Source organism: Helianthus annuus, chromosome 2 (genome assembly GCF_002127325.2).
Source record: "Helianthus annuus cultivar XRQ/B chromosome 2, HanXRQr2.0-SUNRISE, whole genome shotgun sequence".
NCBI lineage: Eukaryota > Viridiplantae > Streptophyta > Magnoliopsida > Asterales > Asteraceae > Helianthus > Helianthus annuus.
The window spans coordinates 11,390,428-11,413,401 of record NC_035434.2 but is presented as its reverse complement, the minus strand read 5'-3'; the positions used below and the strand labels follow the sequence as shown (position 1 = coordinate 11,413,401).

The 22,974-nt window shown below is 39.7% G+C and overlaps 1 protein-coding gene across 1 annotated transcript in view; it reads right to left on the bottom strand.

The window, feature by feature from the left end:
• LOC110933058 overlaps positions 1-5,004 on the bottom strand; it is a 76,919-nt gene extending 71,915 nt beyond the window's left edge. Inside the window, exon 1 of the mRNA XM_035980187.1 lies at positions 4,677-5,004. Within this exon, the coding sequence (XP_035836080.1) occupies positions 4,677-5,003 (327 nt within the window). The 5' untranslated portion in view covers position 5,004. The remainder of the gene's footprint in view (positions 1-4,676) is intronic.
• Between the last annotated feature and the right edge of the window lie 17,970 nt (positions 5,005-22,974).

Sequence of the window (22,974 nt, the reverse complement as noted above, 5' to 3'; positions counted from 1 at the left end):
TCCCCCTGAACTTTCACCCGTTTTAGGTTTCCAAGTTTGTTTTTGTTTACCAGATTGAGTTTTGTAAACAGATTTTGAAACTTCTGGTTTTAATGGTTGTGAAGAACTTGGTTCCCTTTTGACCGTTTTGACTTCAGATTTTAAAGCCTTTTCAATAGCTTTGATGTTTTGACGTCGTTGTTTCGTTTCTTGTTCCTTAACAGTTCTTTTATCATGTTTTGGTGAAACGGAACGACGTTGAGGGTGAACCTTTTCAGGTGGGGCTCTTTCAACAAAATTTGGTTTGGGCGAGTTTGTGCAGTCTTTAATGATGTGCCCAAACTTCCCACATTTGAAACACGTTCTCCTTTCAACAAACTTAGGAGAATTTGATCGACTGGCAGATGTCGAACCTGTAGAACCTGAGGTACTTGCTCTTTCATCACACCCGTTTGTGTGTTGGGTGTAATTGTTATCACTATTACGTTTCAAAATCTTGACTTGTTGTACAAAATCGGTGTTTGATTTGTTTTCAAAAGCCTCAATTTTATCCGTACCCTTTGATGCTACAAATTTAACATCTTTTGCTTTCTTCTTGTAACGAGCTCCTTTTGAATCAACCTTAGCCTTTGGCTTTGGAGCTCGTTGTTGTTGTTTACCCTTAAAAGCAATTGGTTGTTGCTTTGTTGGTGATTTCTGTTTTCCAAATTGTTTTCTGATTTCAGCTTTTGGAATTGGATCACATTGAGTTACAATGACTCCTGGAATTGTCTTTCCTAAAAACTTCTTTGTAGTATCTTCAAACACTTTGTCAATCAAAGATTGATTGACGTTTTTGATTGGAAAATCTTTGTTTGAATAAATTTTACTATCACCGACCAAAGTATACAACACGTTATCACTTTTAACAGCAGACACACTTTCCTGGTCATTCTTGACATCTTTGACAGCTTTGACAGGATCTATCACTTGCTTGGCAACAGGTTGCACGGCAGGAGTAGGAGGATCACAAAGAATATGATTCTCAATTGGAATTTCTACTCCTTTCGTCTCATCAAGTGATTCATCCTGGTCACTCACATATGATTCATCATCTGAAGAATCATAGTCCTCAATGGTTGGAGGACTTTGATTTGAAGCACATGATGACTTTTCTTTGTTATCAAATGAGCCCTCCAATGAATTGTCCGGTTTGAACCCTAGGCCAGTAGTAACTTCCTCATAATCAAGAGGCACACTGGGTTCATACCGAGGCATATCCTCTTCATCGGGCATTTTGGTATAGTTGTGTCTCAAAGGGGGTGGACACGCCTTATACCCTACGCCTTTCACGTTCCCTTTCAGTTGTTGAACGTCAATTATGTAATCGAGCACAAATCGGGAGTTAGAATAACTCTCCAATTTTTGCTTAATAGCATCATGCTCGCATTTGGCAATGGCTAGTTCCCTTTTGGTTTCCTCAACAATGTTAATGTAATCGTTAATACTAACTTGTTTATGATAAACAACTTTGTTCACTTCGGAAACACTTTTCTTTAAGGTTTCAATTACAGATTTAAATTCCTTTTCATTTCGAACTAAAGCCATATTTTCCTCTTTGCACTTTGACAGTTCAATAACCAAACTCTGATTGTGACTATGAACCGTTTCAGATTCACGTTTCAATTCAGCACATTCATGTTTCATCTTAGCACAATCACTACATATGCTAGGAGTTTCAGATTTTACCTGACTCGTAGAGGCTGAGACATTTGCCATAAAGGCAGTTTGAGAAGAGAAAGATCCATCTTCAGTGAGAATCTTCTCCATTTCTTCTGATGTAGCATCAGCTTTCTTGATCAAGTCAGATTTCTTGTTAGCATCATTCGACAAATTATCAGCTTCAGAATCAGTTCTTTCATTCAAATTCGATTCTTCATCCGAACTGCTACTGTATCCCGAACTATCATCATTTCCCGAAGATTCACCATCATTGACATTCTTGACAATTTCAGCAAGAAACGCAGTTCCTGTTTGATCACCGTTTCCCAACTGTATGGGCGGACCACAATCGACACTTGGATCGAATTGAGGTTGTGTTGTGGAAACTTGAGGTTGTGATGGAACAGGAATATAAGCACTACCCAAATGAAGTCTAGAATAAGCCTGAGCTTGAGCACTCATATGCGCAGGCGGATGATAGGCACTCGGATCGAAAACCGGAGGTGGAGCTGATTGTGGAAACGGAAAAGAGCTTGTATTTGACATAATGCCGTTTGTAACTTCGGTTGCCGAGCTGAACTGGAACTAGCTAACTGGTTAAAACCTGCAAGATACATTTCGGTGTTTTGAGTAGGTGCAATCCTTTTAGCTTTCCGAATTTCCTCTTCGTTCTTGTGCTCCAACTTTTGAATGAATTCATAGATATTAACATCGACAGCATCTAGAACGCCCGTATGCTTTAAAAGCTCAATGAATGGGCTCCACTTTGGAGGTAGAGCATCAGCAAACCGTGCTACCATTTCCTGTTGAGATGCAAGAACACCAAAATAATACATTTCACTCATCAAATGATAATAACGAGTAGTTATATCATTTAGGGTTTCATTCTCTAAGAAATGAAATGATTCGAATTTCTTCTTCAACAGATCATGACGTGTCTTTCTAGTAGCTGCATTTCCTTCTCCTCTCGCTACCAAAAGATTCTGTATGTTTTGATTTTGATTCGACACCAATGCCCATTGACTTGCACTTATTGACTGTTATTGTCGAGGTATGGTATACGCTAAATATTCGGCCATCGAAGTCGGTTTTTGAACCGGTTGTGAGTCCGTACTCCAATCCCATGGACTTGTGCAACTCATGATTGGTGTATAGAAGTGAATTTTTTTTTTTTTGATGAAACCGTGATATTTAGAAGCGCGATTCAAAACAACTTGACGAACATCCGACCCTACTCCCACAACAAAACTAATCTTGTACTCCTTGCCCAATTTGAACTTGTAACCAGTTTAGTTGTTCCAAAACAACTTTCAAGAGGCCCAAAATGAATTAGTTAAAGTTTTTCACTAGAGGCCCACTAATGAATTGTTAATGTCTTTCCCAAACACAAGAAAGTCTTTATACATTCACGGCCCCATTCAATTAAAGTGCATCTAAAATAATCCAAACGTCTAATAACTTTATTATTATTATTATTTATTATTATTATTATTATTATTATTATTATTATTATTATTATTTTTTTTTTTTTAATTTTTTTTTTCAAAAAATTCAACACCCGCTAAAACATCTTTCAGCTGACAAACATCGAATTTCCAGCCGACATCATCTGCGATGAACAAACTCAAAGATCCAAAACCCCACTAACTCTTGATCACATACATGAGGCCTAATAAAAAAAATGTCCAGCAAACATTCTTTAATAATCAAGTGGGCCTATTCAAAATAAATCCCTTGGCTTTATGGCAAATGTATATTGATGAAACACAATTGTTTTGAATGGATAAGATTTTAATGATTGTCGAAAGCTGTGCTTGACTTTATGGCAAATGTATATTGATGAAAGTTGTGTGACGTAACTCAATGGTTTTTTTATTTTTTTTTTATTTTTTTTAAGTAAAGAGATAAGGTTGTTTGGTGAGACTTTTCAAAATCTTATCTCCACATGGTCTGACACACAGTACACAAGATGGTGACACAATTTCAAATGTAGACCATACCAACCGAACAACACATAGCCCAACTTTCAAATCAAATATATATATATTTTTTTTAACTTTCCAACCGGTCACCGACGAAACCCGAATTCGCTTAAAACTTTCACTAAAAACCCGGTTTAACACGTGAACAATCAACACACAAGGTTTTTAATAAAACTCTTTAGCAAAACAAGCAAGATTTAACAGATTTTAGGAAAAATTTCAAAAAAAAAATATAAACTTTCAAGAACACTTTTTCAGAAAATCATAAACAAACAGGTTCAACCTTGATAAAAAACCCAAACTTGTTTGGTTTTAAACAAGGATTAGAGCCAAAGCTCTGATACCAATTGTAGGTCCCGTTTTTCCGGTGGATCGATAACGTAAACTTATCCTTGTTTATCACAAACACGGTAACGGGTGCGGAATCCCCGTGACGGTGCAAACCAAACAAAGTGTAAAATAAGAACACGTAACCAAAAGATTCAATATCTATTAATTAGGGATGAGTACAACCCGAAACATATACAAACAATGTTTACAGAGTATCACTAAGTCTCACAGGTCTCTCATATCCAAGTTTCACACAGAAACTATGAGACCTATTTATACTAAAAAGAAGCCTCGGCGAAACATACAAAGTCGACGAAACAGAAGTGTTTCGTCGACAACCATTTCATATTCTATTGTCTTTCGTCGATACTGATTTGGCCCAACAAAAGTCAAAGCCCAATATAAGATTTACGGCCCAAATGTTGGTAACGTTGCCAATATTTCCATAATTTCAACCATGTGACATCATGTGTGACATCATCATGACATCACTAAGGTGATGTCATGGTGATGTGGCGGCGGGAAAGTCCGCGGCTCTCCGTGCTTCGCGTGTCGAACTCTGGGGCGCATGACAGAGGAATGTCGTGACGTCGGGCTTGAGCCGGACCTAACCGTGTCGAAACCAAGTCGTACCGAGCTGAGGCGAACCGAGCCGAGTCGCGCCCACACAAAGTGTATCAACACCTTACCATAGCCCTGTATTAAAAGCTCACGCTCCTCACTATCAGTATCAGAAAATACGCGCTCCTCTGGATTGTCCGGTTCCAGTCCGAGGATCTCTACCTTGTACTGCTCAAAAGGAATACCGTCCGCATAAGTGTCCAAAGCCATCCAAGGTGGCTCCGATGGTCCCGAATTACCAGAATTAGCCTCTTCTAGATGGAGATTTTCTTGAAACTTTTCGAATCTAATCTTCTCCTCTTTAGAGGTGGTGTAGTTTTTGTTCCACCGTAATTTCCATTGCTTAAAAGCCTCCATGTCGATGTCGTCTTGACCTTCGAATTCAGGCATTGCAACGCGCGCTTCCTGTATATATATATATTTTTTTTAAATTGGGCCCAAAAAAGGGTTTAGAGATCTGGAGGAAAGTTATTTATCACAAAACTAATAAGAATCAAAGCATGCAGCATATGTAACCTCCTAAATAAATAATAATAATAATAATAATAATAATAATAATAATAATAATAATAATAATAATAATAATAACCAGATCAAACCCTAATAACTTAGCATCAGGTATTGATAAACACCGAATCAAAACAAAAACAAACAAGAATCAAAGCATCAGATCAAACCCTAATAACTTTTGAGAAATGATATACAGAAGCCAAACAAAATCAAAGCATCAGGTCAAACCCTAATAAGTTTTGAGAAAATAATATACATAAACACCTAAGAGAAACAAAAACTAACAAGAATCAAGGCGGCATATATAACCTAAATAAAAATAATAATCAGATCAAACCCTAATAGCTTTTCGTCTGAACTGTGCGTGGCTGAGAATGAAAGCGTGATGATGATCAAACCCTATATAATGCAAACACTATTTTGTATATGGCAATTAAATTAGTTTAACGTACGTTTTTACAACGGCGTAGTTATTCTATTTCCGAATGTACGTTATTAACTAAGTTTTTTCTACGTCTAGATTTTCAAAAAATAAACAAAAAAATCGCTGCAATACGCTATTAAAAACTAGTAGGAGTCCTCGCGCGATGCAGCGGGAACTTGGTCAGTATCAAAACATTCGTGAGTTGTCGAAAAAGACATTGACACGTATTTTACATCAATTGAAAACCATAAAAACGAATACCAGTACCAGTTCTGATAATACCGATACCGGTATCGATGTTATTTAATCGGAATCAGTTTGGTTTGATATGGTAGTGATGAGGTACTATAACTCATATAACTCTTTTTAAAAAAATAACAATTATGTATTTAGTTTTGTTTTTTAATAAGTTGACGAACCCAAAGTATAAAAGAAAAATCAAATGATGTGGTAAAGATGTATAAATTATATGGTATAAAAGCTAAAACCCGAAACTGAAAAAAAAATATATAACTACAATATACATATATATATGTATATATATATAGGGGAAGGTTCATTTGAGAAGAAATTTAATGTGAGAAAAAAAAAAGAAAGGGTATATTAGTAAAATACTATTACATTTATAACTCATATAATTAATTTTTCTCTCTTTAATTAATTAGTCAACTAATCATTAATTATCATACATATAATCTACAAAACCTACACATATCAAAATTTTTCTACATATACCATACACATTATAGAATTTTATCCTACACAGTCGAAATTTATCCTACACACCTCGAAATATATCCTACACAACTCATAATTTATCCTACACAACTAGTAATTTATTTTACACTTTAAATTAAGTTGTTTTTTTAATTTGGAAAAAGTATATATTTTGAAAAGGATTTATAAATTTAATTTAGTTAGTTATTAAAGGGGAAGAATACAAATTAATGATTATGTAAGTTTACCAATATACCCTTATATTAAAATTAAATGCAAATATTAAATAAAGTAAAATGAAGTATTTTTATTGGTTGAAACTTCTTCTTTTTTCTTCTTACAAAAAAATTCTTCTCATTTGAACTCTCCACTATATATATATGTGTGTGTGTATATATATATATATATATAGGTAAAGTGTAAAATACAAATGTGCTTATCGTACGATACGTATGCGATCATCCCAGCTGTTCGATCAGGTGCGGATCTTGTGTGAATTCAATCTTCGCATGTTATAAAAAGGCAAATGAAATCGCATGGCTTGAAAATGCAATGAAATCGCATATTTGAAATCCCATGCAAATGAAATCGTATGTGAAAAAATGGTTAGCATAGGGTAATATGAAAAATGGCATGGAGTGTATAGATGGACAAAATCGCATGTGAAAGATTGAATATCACATGTGAAAAATGGTTAGCATGGGGTAATGTGAAAAATGGCATGGGGTGTGTAGATGGACAAAATCGCATGTGGAAGATTGAATTCGCACAGTTCGTACAGTTCGCATGCAGGTATGAAATCGCATGGGAGATGAAGATCTGACGGCTGGGGTTATCGCGTACGTAATGTACGATAAGCCCTATTGTACGTTAACTGACCTCTATATATATATATATATATATATATATATATATATATATATATATATATATATATATATATATTAAATAAATGAACTTCAGCCAGATATAATTTATAATTTGATCATTATGAACAAATCCAAAATCCTTGTAGACAAAGCCAATCATCAATTCCCAACCATAGGACGAATGAAATCCGATACATAAATTAGATAATAAAAGAAGAGAAAAAGCATCACATCATATAATTATGAACAAGTTGCTAAAAGTTATTGCATGTCCAAATGTATATGGTAAACTTTATATTATAGCTTGTTTATACTTTACATAATTAAATGGAGAAGGAGAGAAGGACGATGTAAGACCGAATGGTGTGGTGGCATGGAACCGCGCGGGGAGGGAGGTGGGGTTGTTAAATTTACCTATTTACTATATCAATCAACCCCATTCACGACATTTTTCAAAAATCTCTTCTACCTCCCTTCAAACTTTATAAAATTTCTACATTTAAAAAAATGCATTCACACAGCCGTTCCTTTGACCCAAACAATCCATACGGTTGACCCGAAACCCCGAATCCTAGTCCGCCTCAAAACCATAATCTATAAATTCTGGGTAATTCACTTGACATAGCAGCGTACGCACATATTTTAATCAGCTTTTTTTATACACGATATCCTTTTGGCCAACGTACAACCTGTACCTATATCCCCTTCTCAATTTCCACTACAAAACATCCCTCACACACAAACCATTTCTATATCCCCAATAGACTCTACACCCGAGTTCGTTCCGGAAACCCAATTGCAAGATATTGGTGAACCGTCGGGTCGAAAGGTAAAAAAGAGAAGCCACAAGAAGAAAACCGAGAAGGAGAAGGCCCAAAGCGTTGACCGAGTTACTGTAAAATGGACAACCAAGGAAGAAGCAGTTTTAATAAAATCTTGGATATACGTATGGGAGAACCCAGTAACCGGTACTATAATTCTATTTTTTAAAGAATATATATATATATATATATATATATATATATATATATTGGCAAGGATAAATCGAAAACCCACTCCAGTTGACTAAACCCTGAAAACCCATTAATAACCATTAATTAGAAGAGATGGATGGTTGTGATGTGTTTGGGTATTATCTCTCTTACTTTTTATTAAATTAATCATTAAACAGTACATGTAAGGGTAAAATGGGAATGGAGAGTTACAAATACATTCTTGGGAAGATGCAACTGCATCTGACTTGACTTCTGACTTCCTTTTGATGTAACACATAATTCAAAATACATATTAAAAAAAGAAAAGAAAATAGTTATGACAAATCCTCCCTAGTTTCTCGTGCATCTTTTTCTTATTAAAAAACACTACAATCTGTATATCACCCTAATATCCATTCATGAGATGATGGCTTTTTTTTAATTCATATGTAACATTTTACAAAAAAAAAATACAAAAAATAACGTTACATTTTCTGTATAAATTCAAAAAATGTAAACACCCAGTAAACAAGAAAATGCTTGTTTTTTTTTTTTTTTACCATTTAAAGGATATCCACATACATAAAAGTGTAACACGTTTTCTTTTCTTTCTTCTCCGACACAAAGTGTTATATTACATCACATTGTTACAAAAGTCGTCTTCCACTACAAGATGTTACATGTTGGTACGTACACTACAATTTTTACATGATCAATTTTACGTCACATATGTAACACTTTTTTTTGTAACACAAAAAATGTAACACTTTGTTTCTTTAACATACACTTTATTTTTACAATAATGTGGAAAAAAATTGACAACACACTTTATTTTTACAATAATCTAAAAACGTGTAACAATTCACTTTATTTTTTGTAACGGGGGCGTCTTCCTACTACAAGATGTTACATGTTGGTACGTACACTACAATTTTTACATGATCAAATTTACGTCACATATGTAACACTTTTTTTGTAACACAAAAAATGTAACACTTTGTTTCTGTAACATACACTTTATTTTTACAATAATCTGAAAAAAAATTGACAACACACTTTATTTTTACAATAATCTAAAAACGTGTAACAATTCACTTTATTTTTTGTAACGGGCATTATTTCTATAACACAAAAAAATGTAACATGCATTTTTTCTTTGATTGATTGTTACATTTCTAACACACAAAAAAAAATGTAACAACACACTTTATTTCTGTAACAGTCACTTTATTTTTACAAATAATCTGAAAAAAAAAATGTAAAAACACACTTTATTTTTACAACAATCTAAAATAGTGTAACAATGCTCTTTATTTTCAGTAACATACATTATATATGTAACACGAAAAAATGTAACATGCATTATTTATTTGATTGTTACATTTCGTAACTAAAACACAAAGAATTGTTATGAGAATTGTTACATCGAAAATAAACTTCATTAACAATAATCCAACATAAGTAATGTAACTTGCAATGTTACAAAATGTATATAAAAAATCTAACTTCATTAACAAGAATCCAATAACAACAGATTTTTTAGATTCAATCATCATAACAGTAAACAAAAAAGGTAACATTAAAATCAAATTGTTTCCATTTTTCAGATCTGAAAACAAATTTTACACAAAAACTGATAAAATCGGTAATAAAAAACAACATATACAGAAAATAAAAAATTAAAAACATTCATCTTTGTTGGTGCACTTGTGTCTGTACTTTGTCTGTATTCGTTCACGATGTAAACGATGTCCTGATTAGTGTTGTAAGTTGACCAAGTCAACCATCCTCCGGTTTGACTTGGACAACAGTTTGTAAAATGTTGAAAGATGTTCTGTGTCGAAGGATAAGAGATCGAAGGATAATGTGGATCCTTCGATCTCATCGAAAGATATGTTTCAAATGATAGATCTCGAAAGGTGATCTTTCGAGGTCCCTGCTGATCCTTCGAATGCTTTGTCATCGATAGATGATCCTTCGGACCATCTATCGGATCCTTCGGACCAGACATCATGGGCTGGGTATAAATACCCATGCAGTGTGTTGAGTTTAGACAGGGGGCACACACCGAAAGAGAGAGAGCTTTGGGTGCATTCTGTCCGAAAACACACACACACACTTGAGAGTTTGCAAGTTAGATTTGTAAACATTGTGCTTGTAACCGAAACCTTCATACGTATTAATACATTGGTGTTAATCGGTGAACCTTGTGTGTTTGTGTTTATGCTTGTTTCATTCCGGTTTGCTTGCTAGCTTGGATTCCGCACTCGCTAGTGGGTTAGTATAACAAGGTTTAGGTTCGTCATCCTCCGTGAAAGGGACCTACAAGTGGTATCAGAGCTAAGGCTCTTAACCTTGTTTAAAACCGGGTTTGTTCAAGTTCTTGGTGTGTTTGGACATTTGGTTTTACACCCGTTTTTGGTGTTTTTATTGCACTTTTAAACTGAAAAACGGTTTCTAAACCTTCGGGAGTGTTCAAGGTTGGGAAGGGTAACTTGAAAATTTGTTTTTAAGTGACTTAGTGTTTTCCGGTCATATCTCCGGTCAAAGTTCCGGTGACTGGTTTTTGGATAAGGTATTCCTTTTTGGGTAATATTTTATTTGAAAATCAAAGTTGGTGGGAAAGTACAACCTTGGTACGTGCGTGACTATACATATTTTTACAATGAAATTACACACGAATTGGTTTTAAATTTATAAAAGTGATTATTACTTTTACATCAAAACACACACGAAAGAGGCAAGTGTACCCCGTCATATATGTAGTAAAGTATCGGTAAGAACCAAGTATCGATCCACGGAAATGGGCGGAGAAATAATACTAGACCTTTGTCACTAAATTACCGGTAAAAACATAAGTTGTTTTGGTTTTAATTAATCTAAAGTAAGCATAAATAAATACTTATAAATCATAGTAAATTATATATAAATAGCCTTGCTTAATACACAATCGCAGCATGTCAACTAAGTCAGTTTTGGCATTAGAAGCATTCGGTCAATTTTCCATTTCGAGACAATTAGTATCCCTTTCGGGAATCCTAACATGACAATCATTCGGAAAGTTAAAACGATAAACACACTTTAACCACCTAAAATTGTTCTTTAACGTACGATTGATTAATGTCTACAAAAATCTCCTAAAAATAAGTTAGTCATCCGTTAGGAGTTTTCTAACCTCACTTAATCAAGGAAAGCAACACCGATAAACACAATGCAACCACCGAGACAAGCATAAACTAGATTAAATCACAACCGAGTTCATTTTACAAATCTTGCACATAAATTCACCAAGATAGCAATTTTGGCCGAAACTACTAACTAAGCTAACAAATCATGGCAAGAATTCGTGACAACACCATCTAACCCGTTAGAGTCCTTCCGTGAGGGCAAGCTCTCTTGATTAATAATAATTGCATTTTATTAAACCACTAACCCATTAGAGTATCATGGTGCCTACATTTTAACCAAGTTAAACTAGTTAACCAAATTAAAAGTTTACTAATACATGATTAAATAAGCTTCATTTTGCAACTATCTTACCTAACCAAGCACCAATCATCCAACACAATTACTTATAATCAAGAAATCAATATCAATAACAAGGTTGCAAACTAATCATCAAAGATAGTCATAGAAAATACTTCAAAATGTCATTACAAACATAGATTAACATACTAATCAAGCAAGGGATTGTTGTGTTTTTGCCCAAAGGCTTACATTAATACATAATAATCAGTCTAAATGCTTGAAATGTAACAAAAGTATGGAAAGATTTGAGAAACCAAACCATAAACAAGCATAAGAATGAGAATCTGGATAGTAAATGAGCAAAACCGGGCAATGTGGCTTGAATCCGAGTGAAAGCAGCAGCCTTCGGAGCCTCAAAATCGCCTGCAGAGCTCCCAAAATGTCCAGAGTTACGTCTAAAATGGTGCTGTTCTGTTTAAATGCTTTTTCGAAGTCGCACGGCCGTTCTTCCGATCGCACGACCGTGCACTTTAAGCATTATTGGTGGTGGGCCACCATACTGCGTGACGTCACAGATCGTTGACTGGTCTTCGGTCACGCACGGTCGTTCTGGGCTTGGCACGACCGTTCCTTTCCGGCATTTGGCTTGCACGCCTTGATTTGTGGTCCTTCCACTCCGAGATGTTGTTTGATCTCGGATTCGCACGACCGTTCTCCATGAGGAACGATCGTGCGTTTTCGGGGTTGCCTTCATTGCCTTGCACGGTGAGTTGCACGCCTGGTTCATCGCCGGGACTTTCTTGTTTGTCGGATATGCACGGTCGTGCATATGGCCGCATGACCGTGCCAAACGCCCAGGTCAGTCTTTTTCCACAGAATCTTCGCAGCTTCATCGTTTTGTCCGGAAAGTCCTCGTTTTTGGTATCATCTCGTCTGGTATGCTGTTTTAGGCCTGTAAACCGAAATGTAGATAATTAAGTATCCGAATGACGGTTTTACGGCCGAAAACGCATAAAATGGGGGTAAAACGGGGGACTAAAATATGTGTAAATTAGCGAATATCAAATCTCCCCACACTTGAACCTTGCTTGTCCTCAAGCAAGCAGAACTAAAAAGCAATAAAAGACGGAAAGAAACAAGTACGATAATTTACACACTATTTTATTGAAAACTACTATAGACGGTTGGCCGGTTTGTCGAAAGACATCATCAAAAGACTAAAACCCAACAAGCATATGCAATTATAATAGCGACAACCAAAAAGCCGTGACTTCACGTTTAATTGACTCGACATGTTAATCTTCACACGACTCACAATATTCACACACACTCGGTTTTATTTATGAAACATACATAAAATGTGTATGTGCAAACACTCAACGCCTAGTCAATGAAACATGTAATATCATAAGCTTGTCATAAGATCTCGTCTCCACCAACTAACATGCAAATAAGTGTAAATCAAGAGGTCTTTACGGGCTGTAACGTTAGGCTTGGGCGAAGGGTATGGATGTAGACATTTAAAGTGGCGAAAATGGTTAAAACTCGGTTTTAGCGTTTAACTAGCAAGAACATAATACAATTATACATACAAACGCCTTAAAAAGGCGACTAAAGCGCAATCGAGCTTATCAACGAAATTTTAACATTTAAGCATTCAAAATTGCTCGATTTCTATCAACTTCACCCTATTTTAGGGTGTTTTATTTTCTGGGTTGTGTTGCTTTTTTTTTTTAATAAATAACTATACAATAAACCGAAACAAATGCTAGTTAAACGATTATTTTGTCCGAGTTTCAACACTAAAAAGGGTTTAAAAACATAAAAAGGCTAAATTTGGCTAAGTGGGCGATAATGTGGGTAAACAAAGGTAAACGGGAAGGCTCGACATGGTTAATCCTAAAGGGTAATATAAGGTGAACGGGAAGCACAACACAAAGAACAAGGCTTACAACAAAGGGGGTAATCTAAGTGCCTCTATCACTTTTACACGAATTCACAAGTTCATGGTCTTAACAAGCATACTAGTGACAAATTCTAAATTACACATAACATCCGGCTCACTCCTATATCCGAAATGAACAAATATATAACAATAGGCTCAAATATGCTCACGTAACGGATGGAATGGGTAAAAGTGTGAAAACTATCATGTAAGTCTTTCTTTGTTTGTCACGCTTTCCGGTTTTCTTTTTTCAAAAATATTTTGCTTGTCGAGTTTTTATCAAGTCCGAAGCTTTCTAAAACACCACCAACCGGTTTATTTACTAAAATATATACAAAATACAGGTATTTTTGAATGATTTTTCTGAATTTTCTGATTTTTTTTTTGTATATATATAAATGAGGACAAACAAAGTTAACAAAGTTAACCCCCTCCCCACACTTGAACTTCGCATTGTCCCCAATGCGAAACCCGAAATATAGAGAAAAAGGATAATGGTACTCCCCTCAAGATGATATCTGATGAATCGAGGCTTCCAAAGCTGCGTCTGTCATATGCTCCTGTGAAAGACTTGATAGCCACAATCTGCAAATATGTCATATGGTACAGCGCAACAGAACAGTAACAGAATAAACCCAAATAAACCATAATTTACATAAATACTACTAGTTCAAACAAAGACATAACAAAAAAGTAAAATGTTTTAAAATACAAAAACAATCCGAGGGTGTTGGAAAGAGTATGCAAAAATAACACCCGAAATAACAAATACTAATAATAACCATAAAAGCCACCAACGAAAATCACCACCAACGCCTACTCGTCATCATCGTCATCGTGTCTCGTAAAGGATGGGCCTGCACCACCGTAACCAGGAGGGTTCCACGGTGGGAACTCTGGAGGGTTCTGGAAGTAGTTGGGATATGCATGGCGCATCTCCCCAAATAGGTATGAAAACCCGGCACTCACTCCCTGATACAAGCTCTCCTGGCTCTGCCTCAGCTGATCCTGACTGGTCCGCAGCTGATCCTGACTGGCCCGGATATGGTCCTGGCTGGTCCTGATCTGATCGATATACGTACCATGTTGTTCCTGCGTGACCCGCATTTGCTGGAACTGCTGATAAAAGTCCGGCCAATCCTGATGCTGGTAGAACTCGTGGTGCTGCGGCTGGTGTGGCGGTGTGTGTGGCTGATGCTGCTCGTGCATCTCTACATCTTCTTCCTCTTCCTCTGATGGGAGCGGAGGTAACGGGTCCCATACCTCGTTATTCAGCCCCCTCAACCTATCCCCGTGATCAGTCTCAATAATAACCCCCATCGCTTTCAGCGATCTGATGTCGACATGCACCCCCTCAGTAATCAGGGTGAGACTCTGAAGTACCTCATCAGTCATAAGATGCTCATTGTAAGCAATTTCGGTCACATACTGACCGCCATGTATTTGACTGCTAGGAGTCCTCCCTGAACACTTCATAAAGTATTCAGCCATACGCGCCGCTAAGTTAATTGGCGCCTTCTCCACCAATGCGTAAAGAAAAATCAGATCTGGTGTTGGACAGTTACCAAGACTGTCCATGCGCCCGCATATAGTGTGGCTGAATACATGGTGCATCACTCGCACCAGAGGGTCTTTAAGTCGCGCAGCTTTTGACATTCTGGGGTTGTATGGATCCCCAACAGCATTTACAGCCCAAAACTCATCCCTTGCTGCATCAGACGGGAAAGTGAACTGCTCTGTGAAGACACTGGCATCATCCATGTCTTCCCTAGTGTAAATACCGAGTCTCCTTCCCAGACGACCAACCGACCACCGGTGCCATTTACCACACAATCGGAAAGCTATCCGCTCCTTGTGGCGGAATTTGGGTCGTCGAGCAGCAACTGGCTTCTCGTAAGCATACGATGCAAAGAACTCGATGGTAAGCTCCAAGTAAACGGGTCGGTTGCAACCGACCAAATTTATTAATGGACGACTCATCATATTTTCCAAACGATCATATTGATTCAGTTCTTGCATCACTTCCCAATCAAGCCATCTTGGGACTCCGAATTGCCCCCTCCGGGCCCATAATTCGTCTCTTTTTGGAATGCACAAAGCTTCACGCTCGTTGTTAGGATCGAACTGTAGGAAGGGATGATTCATCTGTAATGGGGAACATTGTTAGAAAGACAGAAATAGGAGAAAATGGAACTGAAAACAGCCGAGCAGCAATTTATGAAGTTTCTGTCCAACTGATCTGGGCAAATGGCACGAGCGTGCTTCGATATGCACGGTCGTGCATATCCGAGAATTAACAGTCAAGCCCAGTGAATGTCGGACACGCACGTCCGTTCCTTAAGCGGAACGACCGTGCAACATCGGACACAAGCTGATATCGTTGAACCACTCGGAATCGCACGACCGTTCCATACAAGGAACGACCGTGCCACAACAGACCTGCAGTTTTTCGGACCCCTGATCTAGTAACAGCCTGATTTTTCGCAAATTTCAACAAGTATTTGGGCTAACAGGGGTCGGAATCACAATCGGGTGTTCACGATACTTCGATTTAATAAAGGTTAGGGTTTCGATTTGTTTATGAAGAGAACCCTAATAAATCCCTTGTTGAATCGGAAGAAATCTACCTAGAAAGCAAGAAAACATGAAATCTAACACTAGAGACGTACCGTGCGAAGTTGGGTGCGAGATCGTGCGAAGAATCGTGCGATTTGGCGTAAAAACCGCTCTAGAACGGCTGAAGCTGCTAGGGTTCGCGAATGAGAGACTTGGCTGCAGATGAGGGTTTATATATTGTGCAAAATGACAAAACTGCCCCCAGCCTTACGCACGGTCGTGCGCCGATTGGCACGGTCGTGCGGAACCGGCGACTCTCATTTTCCTCGGTGATGCACCGAGGGTGCGACTCGCCGTGCCAGATCCTTGAAAACGCACGGTCGTGCGGATCGTGGCACGGGCGTGCATCAGCTGCAGATCAGAATTTTCTGCAGAATGCATTTTCAGCAACTGTTTTGGCCGTTTTTCGCCATTTTTTCGACACGCCAACTGTTCTAACAATATTGCAACATAGAACCTTCGCCCGGCACGAATAGAAACTGTACAAACTATCGGAAACTACCTAACTAACCTAAATTACGCTAAAACTATAAAAACATAAAAATGGACAATTTTGCCCCTATAACGCCAAAGACGCTCCTGCTACATTTTTGTCGGCGAGTCAGTAGCGTAGACTCATGCTAAATTTTTGTCGACGAGTCGATAGCAAGACTCCAAGCTAAAACTAGAAAAATAAATCCTAAATGACTAAACTACCCCTAAAGCGTAAAATACGCTCTTGCTGCATTTTTGATCCACGAGTCAGCAGCGTAGACTCTCTCCTCCCCACACTTATGATGTGTGCGGGGTTTGGAGTTCAATAACCTCCATCACCGACTCTGTCGGCCCGGCAACGTATAACTTCAAGCGATGCCCATTTACTTTGAAAATAACGCCGTCCGCGTTCTCTATTGCAACAGTCCCATACGGAAATATCTCTTTAACCGTGTATGGGCCTGTCCAACGTGAATGGAGCTTTCCGGGAAATAAGCGCAACCGCGAGTTGTAAAGAAGGACAAGATCGCCCGCTTGGAATTCTTTGTGGTCCTTCAAGCGTTTATCATGCAATCTTTTCGTGCGCTCCTTGTATAACACGGAGTTCTCATAAGCGCGCTGTCGCAACTCTTCCAACTCGTGAATCTGGAGGAACCGGGCTTCACCTCCGGCTTTTAGGTCTAGATTTGCGGTCTTTAGCGCCCACATCGCTTTGTGTTCCAGCTCAACCGGTAGATGGCATGCCTTTCCGTAAACAAGCCTAAAGGGAGTAGTCCCAATAGGCGTCTTGTAAGCCGTACGGAAGGCCCACAACGCTTCATCAAGCTTATCTGACCAATCCTTGCGGTTTGCACCTACTGACCGCTCAAGGATTCTTTTTAGCCCCCGGTTCGTGACTTCCACCTGCCCGCTTGTCTGTGGATGATAGGGCGTGGATAGAAGGTGATGCACACCGTAACGGGACAAAGCTCTCTCGAGCTGAGTATTGCAAAAATGCGTCCCTCTGTCACTGATGAGCGCTTTCGGAGCGCCGAACCGGGCAAATAAGCTTTTCAAAAATCTCACGACCACCCTGGCATCATTGGTGGGTAAGGCCTGTGCCTCCGCCCACTTCGATACATAGTCAACCGCGACCAGGATGTACTTATTACCTCGTGAGGGGGGAAATGGTCCCATGAAGTCTATCCCCCAGATATCAAAGACTTCACAAACCTGAATCCAGGTCTGAGGCATTTCATCACGTGCCGATATATTTGTCGCTCTCTGGCAAGCATCGCACGCTCTAACCCAACTCTGCGCATCACGAAATATAGTAGGCCAATAAAACCCGGAGTCCAACACTTTCTTGGCGGTAAAGTTGGCTCCATGGTGGCCTCCGGTAGGTCCCTCGTGACAGTGGCGCAAAATATCGGTCGCCTCCTTCCCTGAAACACATCTCCTAATCACCTGATCAGCACCAACCCGAAACAAGTAAGGGTCATCCCAAATGTAGTGCTTGACATCCGAAAAGAATTTCCTCTTTTGCTGGTGAGTCAACCCTTTAATCAGAATCCCGCAAGCAAGGTAGTTCGCAATGTCAGCGAACCATGGCGACTCATCGCATATCTCAACACTCATCAAAGACTCGTGTGGGAAGTTGTCATTTATGGAATCCCAACACGCGTCCACGATGTCTCCATGCTCTAACCGAGATAGATGGTCAGCCGCTACATTCAACGCACCCTTTTTATCTTGTATCTCGATATCAAACTCCTGCAGCAACAAGATCCACCTGATCAGACGTGGCTTAGCGTCCTGCTTGCTGAAGAGATATCGGATGGCAGCGTGATCAGTATACACAACGGTTTTCGAAAGCACCAAGTACGATCTAAATTTGTCAAATGCGAAAACGACCGCCAAGAGCTCTTTTTCAGTCGTGGTATAATGCTCTTGAGCGTCGTGAAGAGTTTTGTTCGCATAATAGATCGGGTGAAAGTGCTTTTCTCTCTTTTGACCGAGAACGGCCCCTATGGCGTAATCACTCGCGTCGCACATAATCTCAAACGGTAAACTCCAGTCCGGTGCAACTAAAATAGGGGCCTCAATCAACTTTTGCTTGAGACGGTCAAAGGCTCTCAAGCAATCATCTCCGAATATGAACGGAGCGTCTTTCTCCAACAGACGGGTCATGGGTCTGGCGATTTTTGAAAAATCTTTAATGAATCGCCGATAGAACCCGGCATGACCTAGAAAGCTCTGTATCGCTCTAACAGAGGTGGGAGGCGGAAGTCGGGAAATGATATCCACTTTGGCTGGATCGACCTCCATACCAGCATGCGAAATCTTGTGCCCCAGAACTATGCCCTCCTTCACCATGAAGTGGCATTTCTCCCAGTTCAGGACCAGATTCGTCTCCTCGCACCTCTTCAACATTTTCCTCAAATTTTCCAAACAGTGATCGAAGGAATCCCCAAATACCGAAAAATCATCCATGAAAACCTCCATGGAATCCTCGATCATGTCATGGAAAATTGCAACCATGCATCTCTGGAAGGTTGCTGGTGCATTACACAACCCAAAAGGCATCCGCCGGTAGGCGAATGTGCCGAAGGGGCATGTAAAGGTAGTCTTCTCCTGATCCTCAGGAGCGATAGGAATCTGAAAGTACCCAGAGAATCCGTCAAGGAAACAGTAATACAACTTCCCCGACAGATGTTCCAACATCTGGTCGATGAATGGAAGCGGGAAGTGATCCTTGCGAGTAGCATCATTGAGCTTGCGGTAGTCAATGCAAACTCGCCACCCAGTGACGGTACGGGTAGGAATTAGTTCATTCCTATCATTCGAAACTACAGTCATACCACCTTTCTTAGGTACAACCTGCACCGGACTCACCCATACAGAGTCAGAAATAGGATAAATCATGCCGGCATCCAACAATTTAATCACCTCCTTCTTCACCACGTCCTGCATATTTGGATTTAAACGTCTCTGATGCTGCGCACATGGTTTGTACTCGTCTTCCATCAGAATCTTGTGAGTACAAAAAGAAGGATTGATGCCCTTGATATCCATGATTTTCCATGCAATGGCTCTCTTATGAAGTCTCAGAACCTCGAGAAGCCGAATTTTCTCATCCTTTTCCAACGATGCCGAAATTATGACCGGTAGGCGACGCTCCTCGTCTAGAAATGCGTACTCGAGATGTGGCGGGAGTTCCTTTAACTCCAAAGGCGTCGGATCATCAACCGAAGGCTCTGTTTCCCCCTTTTTCACATGGTCAATTTCAAGAAATCTCTCCGGACTCTGGGAACCATCGTCACCAATCTGATAGACTGGCTGCTCGAAATCGTGGCCCTCCTGCGTAATGCCAATCAGGTCCCCACACGACAGATGTGTGTCCGAATCAATCTCATCAATAGTACCTTGAAAATGAGAGCAAACACATGCATCGACAATGTCGACGTAATAAAGCTTGTCATCGTGACATTGCGGATGCTGCATCGATCTTTTGATATCGAATGTCACGTGCTCATCATTCACTCGGAGCGTGATTTGGCCAGCTGCCACATCAACAATCGTCCTCGCTGTATTGAGGAAAGGACGTCCAAGTATCAAAGGTACCCTTGAATCTTCATCCATGTCAAGGATAACAAAGTCCACGGGGAAAACAAATTTATCGATTTTTACAAGCATGTTTTCCACAAATCCGCGCGGATACTTTATTGAGCGATCTGCCAACCGAATGCTCATCCTAGTGGGTGACGGCTCACCCAGATCCAGTTTAGTAAAAACCTTATATGGCATAAGGTTAATACTCGCTCCCAAGTCAGCCAACGCATGGCTAACAGACATGTTTCCGATCAAACACGGGAGCGTGAAACTACCAGGATCTCCCATTTTCGTGGGCAGACGGTTTTGCAGAACGGCGGAACAAGTCTCATTCATCACCACACACGATATATCCTCGAGCTTCTGTTTATTTGAGAGGATATCCTTAAGGAATTTCGCATACTTTGGCATCTGGGCCAAGGCTTCAACAAACGGTATATTGATGTGTAGTTGCTTAAACAACTCAAGGAACTTACCGTATTGTTCTTCATTCTTCTGCTTCTTCAGCCTGCCTGGATAAGGTACCGGAGGAGTGTAATCTTTGACCGGCTCCTGGACTTGTGCTGTACTTGCTGGGCGTAGCCTGGCTTGCACCTCGTCCGGTGTGTCAGTCGGGACCGCTTCAGTGATCGGTGCTGAGTCCGATATGACGGGTCCGGTAGTTTTTCCACTCCTGGTCATCACAGCATTCACATCCCTCTGTCCGCCCGGGTTTGGTTCTGTATTACCCGGAAGACCGCCTGGGGGCCTTTTGGACATCATCTGTGCCAGCTGACCAACCTGATTCTCGATATTCTGAATCGAGGCCTTCTGACTCCTCATTTCTCCCTCGTTAGCCAGAAAACGATCCTCGCTTTGTTGGTATCGTTTTTCAGAGCTAGAGAGAAGCTGAGCCATCATATCCTCCAGCTTGGAACTAGACTGAGGGGCCTGCTGCTGGGAGCTACTCCCAGTGCTCTGATTCTGGTACGAATATGGACGCTGCTGGTAGGGTTGATTGTACTGCTGGTACTGCTGACCCTGCTGAGGCGCTGGAGCACGCTGAGTGAACCCCAATGGGTTCTGATTTCCTGCGTTCGCTCACCACCCAAAATTTGGGTGATTTCTCCATCCGGGATTATAGGTGTTGCTGTACGGGTTGTTCTGCGGCCTCACTTGATTACTCACAAAATCTACCTCTTCCTGGCCCTCATATACGACTCCCTGAAAACATGCCCCAGGCTCGTGTGACACTCCGCACTGGTCACATCCCGAGCCAGCATGCGCAATCATCTGGGACTTGTCGAATCTCGATGTAAGAGCCGAGAGTTGTGCAGTAATGGCCGTGTAATCGTCTACAGCATGAACTCCTGAGCGAGATGATGATGATGTTCCCCGACCTCTATCTCCATCCCGACGCGAGCTGGATTTCAACGCAGCCTTTTCGATAATATCATACGCTTCAGTCGGCGTCTTAGTTCCAAGATCGCCGCCCGCGTTCACGTCTAATCGCTCCTGCGTGTTATAGTTGAGCCCCTGATAGAACGTCAAAACCAGCTGTCGCTTGGAGAAGCCGTGATGTGGCACATCAATCAACAAATCTTTGAATCTCTCCCAAGCTGCATGCAACGACTCGCCCTCGTCTTGGCGAAAAGAAACAATCCGGTTCCGTAGTTTGTTCGTTTTCTCAGGTGGAAAATATTTCTGCATAAACTGCTCCGCCAACTGATTCCAGGTCCTGATGGACCCGGAAGGAAGTGACATAAGCCAAGCTCTAGCTTTGTCACGTAACGAAAACGGAAACAACCTCAACCGAATTGCATCCTCTGAAACACCAGTCATCCTAAATGTCGAACAAATAGCAAGAAAAGCAGCGATATGCCTCCCGGGATCCTCATGCTCACGTCCGTCGAACTGCACCGAATTCTGCAACATGTTAATAACACTAGATTTAATTTCAAAATTAGGTGCATCTATAGTGGGCTGAAGGATACTCGGCTCCAGGCCTGCCCTTCCGGGCTGATTTGTTTCATTCAATGGTCGGTCGTCGTCCGCCATGACGACTCTCTCCTCGTCCTCTAAGCTTTCGTCTTCAGAGATAATCACCGGCTCGTCAATTGCATTTGCAATGCGTTGTGCAACGACGAGTGACCTTTCGCGCAGCCTCCTACTTCTTCTAAGATTATGCGCTGGTTCGTCAGTCGGCTCAGCAATAGCGGGTGCGGGAGTTGAGGACATCAACCTGCAAACGAAAAACTGACACAATGAATATTTTATTAATAAAATAATGCTTTTTTTTTTTGAATAAAAGCAGAATATGTATAAATATAGGCTGTAAAATTTATAAAAATCCGAAAATGGGCCGAAATTTTTATAAAAATTAAAGCAATGGAAATAATCGAATCGGCTAGTTTAAAAACGATTTTTAAGAGCCGAAAATTCAACGAATAAATGAATAAATAAATCCGGATTAGAACAAATAAAAAGAATAAAAATTTACAAGTGTAGAAAAGAATCACGAAAATGAATAAATTGAATTAAAAGCAAGAAATATTAACAAATAAATCAACAAATAAACAATCACGAAAATATACACAAATATTAACAAGTATATACACCGATAACACAATGACTCGGGTCGTTCCTAAAACTCGCCATTCCCCGGCGACGGCGCCAAAAACTTGGTACGTGCGTGACTATACATATTTTTACAATGAAATTACACACGAATTGGTTTTAAATTTATAAAAGTGATTATTACTTTTACATCAAAACACACACGAAAGAGGCAAGT